The sequence below is a fragment of the Triticum dicoccoides genome, chromosome 6A, assembly GCF_002162155.2.
Source record: "Triticum dicoccoides isolate Atlit2015 ecotype Zavitan chromosome 6A, WEW_v2.0, whole genome shotgun sequence".
NCBI lineage: Eukaryota > Viridiplantae > Streptophyta > Magnoliopsida > Poales > Poaceae > Triticum > Triticum dicoccoides.
The window spans coordinates 51,051,512-51,058,056 of NC_041390.1; the positions used below are offsets into that span (position 1 = coordinate 51,051,512).

The 6,545-nt window shown below is 47.2% G+C and overlaps 1 protein-coding gene across 1 annotated transcript; it reads left to right on the forward strand.

The window, feature by feature from the left end:
• The first annotated feature begins 5,700 nt into the window (after positions 1 to 5,700).
• On the forward strand, positions 5,701 to 6,260 carry LOC119314694 (histone H4). Its single transcript, XM_037589392.1, has one exon. It carries the CDS (start codon positions 5,755 to 5,757, stop codon positions 6,064 to 6,066), a length of 312 nt encoding a protein of 103 aa, XP_037445289.1. The 5' UTR covers positions 5,701 to 5,754; the 3' UTR covers positions 6,067 to 6,260.
• The last annotated feature ends 285 nt before the right edge of the window (positions 6,261 to 6,545 follow it).

Consider the following 6,545-nt stretch of genomic DNA (forward strand, 5'->3'; position numbering starts at 1 on the left):
AGCATATTGCGCAGGCTGAATCGATCGGGATCACTGTTGGACAACTCCTCGATATTGAGCCCATGTCTCCGACTAGAGAGGAGGAAATAAAACGGAAATATGCCCGGGGCCAACCTTTGTTCAGTTGCTATTGTCTGTAAGTGATTTCTTTCTGTAATTTAAGTCTCAAGCTAGCTGTAGTGATCATTTTTATCAATCATTACCTGTAATTATCCTCACTATATTCTTTTCTGTGGTATTATGCAGGATGAAGATTTATGAAATGAAAAAAGGTGGACGCTGTGGCATTGGGTTCGTTGACCCAAATACCATTAATGAATACACATGGAAAATAGATCCATATCACGAAAAAAGTGTAGATGAAAGCATGCTATAGTTCTTCAAGGAACTCAAATACAATGAAGATATACTACTTCCTTACAACTTCCAGTGAGTCACACTGTCTTGTACTACAAATTCTGTTTTTCCCTACTAGCTAGCTACATGTTTTTGCTTACATATGCCCGCTTAATTAAGACATGCAAACGTGTGTGCATGCAGATTTCACTGGATCTTGTTAATCATTAAAGTTGATGAATGAACAGTTGAAGTACTAGACTCACTACTTAAGAAAGCAAGTGACTACACCATCGTGAAGGGGATAGTCAACAGGTAATTTCAATCATTATTAACTATATCTCGGCCTATTTAATTAGTTCGTCATTTCCTGATAACAACTATTTAATTACCCATTTATTCATTTTCTTTGTCGGCGGGCAGGGCTTGGGCAAAGTTCATCAGGGCCACTCTAGGCCCATGGAAACAAAATCTAAAATGGTATCGACCCAAGGTAAGTAATTAAGTAGTACTAGCTAGCTGCCATCTCTTTAATTATCATGCTTGATTAATTATTATCTGATCAAATTCCATTCTTGTAAAGGCCTTGAAGCAGGCGCCGGGGAATGATCTATGTGCATACTATGTTTGTGAGAACATTCGCATGATTGCGTCTGAAAGGAGCAAATCTCAAAGACAGGAGTGGGTATGATATTGATTGTCAGAACACTATTCACAATTTTCACACCATTATCGATATCTAGTCACACAACTAATACATATGCATATTGATCTCCTTCTTAACAGTTCAAAGAGGTGCGGGACAAGCTCCTAGCACATGACCGCATAGAAGCAATTCAAGAGGAAATAGCGAGATTTTTGCTCGACCAGGTCATAGATCCCAAAGGAGAATACTATTACCCGCTACCGCCCCCATGAACCACTTCCAATTGTTATCGTGCTCCGAAGGCACCAATTAGCTAGGCTAATGCCACTGGCTCCGAAGGCACCAATTAGGAGTCTATTATGATAACACCCTTAAGAGTCTTATTCTGATAACGCTTTCGCTTATTCTGCTAACACCCCACGCTGCGTCCACCTACGAACCGAACCGCCCCAACAAAAACAAAATCCACCCCACCCCCACGTCCAGACCTTATCCGTTTGCTCCTTCCCCACCCCATCCCGACTACCTTCTTCCTCACCCACGACCCACTCCCCCGACGCCGCCAACTACTACGGAGCTCCGACCACCACGACGCCCCGACCACCCCATCCTCCCAGGCGACGCGGCTCCAATCCACGCCACCTTCTCCTCCGACGGCGCTCCGGTGAAGGATTCAGGCGGCCCTGGTCAAACCGTGCCGCCATGCCCCCGCAGGCGCCATCCCGGGCACCCGCACCCCTCCCTCCCGCGCGCCTGTACCTCACGACGAGGTAGGCCACCCCGACCTCGCCATGGGCGGCAAAGCACCCCTGATGCCCACCTTTCTCTTCCCTCTGGTACCTTGCCCCGCTCCACCTTCATCGCGCAGCAAGAGCACCCAAGCTCCAACTTCCTCCTCCCTCCGCCGCCCAGGACCCACCCTGCCCCAGCAGTCACTTCCTGCCCGACGCCTCAGCACCCCATCCTCTCATCCCCACCCCCATCGAGCCGCTACGATCCACGCCGAAGAGACCGGATGCACATCGCCTGCCTCCGGATCCAAATCAGGTGCTCCCACCCACTCCACCATCGCCTCCCCCCAGCAGCGCCAGTCACCCCCGCGGCTCACTCCTCCCCTACCTGTAGTTCATGGCAGTCACCCCCGCAGCTAACTCCTCCCCTACCTGCAGTTCACCGAATACCGTGCTGGTTGGCAGCCTCATCCCCATGCCACTAGATCACATCAAGGGGTGCTCCACTGGGCTTCTGCTGGTGAGGTGGTGGTAGGAGGTCCATCCACATCTGATGACCCTCCGACGACGGATCCAGGCGTCCTGAGGGATCTCAAACGGCCACACCCTCCCCCACGCGGCTCCATCTCGCCACGAGATCGCTGGCTAGGCATCAACGACCTCTAGAAAGAGACGACGAGGCCCCCGCTACGTGTCTACCTACAGTTCCTCTCACCCTCTCCATGCAGTGCACCCCGGGCGACCGCGCAGTTCATCAACACGGGACTTGCAGCTCCCTGACACCGGTGAGAGCAAACCCCACCCCTATACATAACGGTCATGCAGTACGCTCGTCGTGGCCGTGCAGTTCGCCGGTGACTCCCGATGGAAGAGCAGCGACACCACCCCTCCACAGCGGCGGCATCATGGCCACATGCCTGAGCTCGAATTCAGAGCTCGGATCTGTGGCCGTGCACTTTGGAGTTTTTACCCATTCCAGATATGTAGTGCAGTTTGGAGTTTTCTGTGTGTTAAGAAACTTCAGAAATTAAACTCTGACTAAGTTTCCCGAGTGCAAGTAATGTTATTACATTCAGCTTTGGTTATGCATTGGCAGTGTAGTTTATAGCTCATGGTGCTTCAGTGCTGAATTGGGCGTAGTGGACAACAATGTGTGTGTGTGTGTGTGTGTGTGAGTGTGTACCTATATGCCTGTATGGTGTCATTTTTTATAGATTTTTCTCCGTCGCAGACATGTATGCCTGTATGTAATGTGCAAAGTACCAGGTCAACGGCAGATGTAGCCCATGCAGTTCGTATGGTTGTGTGCTGCGGTGAAAATATTTTTCTACTGCCTGATTTTTTTGTATGATTTTTTATCGAAGAGGTTCACTTTTGTCCCACGAAGAGGTTTTCTTTTATCAGTGCAGTGCACTACTCCCATGGTTCAGAGCAGACGGCAATGATGTAAAAAAACATGCAACTCACTTCATTCAACATCGACGTTCACTTTGGATATATGTCGTGGTTCCCTTCCATCATTTCTGCGGTCCTTCTCAATCACAAAAACATTAGAAAAAAAAGACAACAAAAACTCGAAGAAAATTTACGTCCAACAAAAGGAATTATGCAGCTCGCTTGCCCATCCGATGCAGTGCGGTTTTCATTCTGAAGCAGTGCGGTAGGCCGTGTGAGGTTGTTCATCCAATAAGTGCAAAAAACTTGTTATGGAAAGCGAAAAAATAATGTGGTTCACTTCTTGATAGTGTTGTGGTTCATTTACACCCGACGTGAAGTGCACTCTACTTTCTCGTCCTTGAAAAAATTACGTTCGAATAAAAGAAACCATGCAGTTCTGCTGCCCGTCTGATGCAGTGCGGTTTTCCGTCCGATGCAGTGCGGTTTTCAGTCGGATGAAGTACCAACGTCGATTTGGGTGTCGCAAAAAACAGAGTGTCCGCATTTCGGTAAATTTAAAAGTACTCTTAAACCGTAAGGAATTAGAGAGAGTGTTCTACATGAAAAAAGTTGCGCCTCGTCGATATCTTTCCAACGACATATCATTTGAATCATTTCAACGACCGGTTTGTAAAAATTTCGCGAAAAACGGCTGCTGCCACTTGTCGTCTGCCACACGATTTTCAAAATTAACTTAAAACTGTAAGGAATCTCAAAACTAGTTTTACATGTGAAAGTTGCGCCTTGTACATAGCTTTCCAACGACATATTAGACGCCTCGTTTCGACAAACAGTTAAAAAACTAGAGCAAAAACAGTACCGAAAATTGAAAAAAAATTCAAAAAAACAGAATTCCACGATTTAGTAAATTTGAAACTGCTCTTAAACCGTAAGGAATTAGTGAAAGAAATAGATATGAAAAAGATGCGCCTCGACGATATCTATCCAACGGTGTATCATTTGCTTCATTCCGACAAGCGGTTTAGGGAAAAAAATGCGAAAAAACCCTCGCTGTCACTCGTTGTGGGCTGCCCCATTTTCAAAACTGCTCTTAAACCGTGAGGAATCTCGGAAAGTGTTCAACATGGAGAAGTTGTGCCTAATCCATAGCTTTTCAATGATATATTTCACGCCTCGTTCTGACAAACGGTTAAAAAACTAGAGAGAAAACAGTACCAGAAAAAACACTGCGTGCAGTTTTTTGCCACGGGAAGTTCACTCGCCTCAGTACTGCAGCACACTTAGTTCAAACAATGACGTGCACTTGCGTTGAGCGTGCAGTGCGGAAGTGTTATCAGAATAGTTATTCTGATAATATTATCAAAATAGAAATTCTATTTATATATATGCATAACGTGTACAACATGTAGTATCGTAAAATACCAGCAAACGAAAAATAATTAAATTGAAAACACAAAATTAAATGAAAAAGAAATCATAAATCCAAAACCCCCCAACCTTTTAATACCGGTTGGTGACACCAACCGGTACTAAAGGGCTCCCTGCCCCCGAAGCTGGCTCGTGCCACGTGGTTGCCCTTTAGCACCGGTTCGTGTTGAACCGATACTAAAGGAGGAGTGCCTTTAGTGCCTACACTTTAGCACCGGTTACCAAACCGGCACTAAAGGGCCTTATGAACCGGTGCTATTGCCCGGTTCTGCACTAGTGAACAAACACTCATGTTGGACTAGGACTTTAGCCCTCCTAGCCCCGGGCCTAGACCCACCCCTGGATCGAGATGTGGGGTTTGTGTCATGTCAGTCTAGGGTTCCACATCGTTTGATGTGACCAACTACGGTAGGACGTTTCCTAATCGTATTCGGACCTATGAATTTATGACGTGGATGCTAATTTTTGGGAGCGCAATTACAAATCCTCCCCGTTCCAAGTTTGAGGCGATGCTCGGCCAATGTCCAAAGAAGATTTTCTTCTAATTTTGCCTCACGTGGTGAACTGGTTGTGCCGAATTTCAGTGTACATTGCATGAGTTTCAGTACACTAAGGACAAGTGATTTTATGTCACCGCTTCGTGTTTTATGTGTTTGTTGTGAGCTTTTATGTAGAAATTACTTTGTTTGTATTTTAGATATCACAATTTCCAGCTCTCTTTTTTTTTAGGATATTTGCAACTCTCTTAGTTTGTTTGGACTTTGGAGTAACTGTTTTTCATGGTTTACCGGTTTAATGAAATCTACATGATTCTCGTATGAAAAGTTATTTTTTCGTGGGAAGAAAATGTTAGTTAATCTACTCCATTTTGTTTTCTCCGCTTCTATTTAAAATACTTCTCACACCGTGATGAACAAGTGGACGTAGTCGTCGCAAGAAACCAGCATGAACCGGCAAATCCAAAATTTTGGAGCTCCTTCCTGCCTCACTGGACGATGAAATTTGAGGGCCACGCCAGCGATCCGCGCCATCTCACCCGGGATCCGCGCCAGCGATCTTGACCGTCCATTCCTATACGGATCCAACGGCGGCTGTACGCTCATCCATTGTTAAATTCCCCTTCCCCGACCCCGTCTCCCACCTACAGCAGCCGCCGCCACCGCCACCGCCACTCCTCCGTTCCCAAATCGCACCAGCTCCTCCAAGCAACCAATCATGTCCGGCCGCGGCAAGGGCGGGAAGGGTCTGGGGAAGGGCGGGGCCAAGCGCCACCGGAAGGTGCTGCGGGACAACATCCAGGGCATCACCAAGCCGGCGATCCGGCGGCTGGCGCGGCGGGGCGGCGTGAAGCGCATCTCGGGGCTCATCTACGAGGAGACCCGCGGCGTGCTCAAGATCTTCCTCGAGAACGTCATCCGCGACGCTGTCACCTACACCGAGCACGCCCGCCGCAAGACCGTCACCGCCATGGACGTCGTCTACGCGCTCAAGCGACAGGGACGCACCCTCTACGGATTCGGCGGCTGATCTCTGTTCAGTCTCTGCAAAAAAGTGATGCATGTGTCCCTGTGCTATATGGGTTTCTTCTGAGTGCGTGCGTTGTTGTTCCATCGGTGTGTAGTTACTGTAAGGCGATTGAATATGAATGGAATGGATTCAATGGAATCGGTGTTCTCGTTGCATTCTGCATCTCTATATGTTCTTCTCAGCAAGGAAACCGGTGCCCTGATTTTGGGAAAGAAAACTGATCTTGTAATTTGAGTATGGATGGAATGAAATCAGTGTTATATTCGGTTATGCGGAAACGCTCTCTGAAGTTAAGTTGCGTGGCTTTTTCATAAGTCATACTGATTTGTGTTCTAAAACTCTCGAGATGACAGAATTTTAGTTCAATCGAATGGTTAAAGAATTGCCAGTTGGTCAAGATCAAATTTGACAAACTTGTACTAATGTTTTTTTTTTTAAATCTCCAGTGGGAGGGCGGCGGTGCTCGCGGCCGGCTGGCG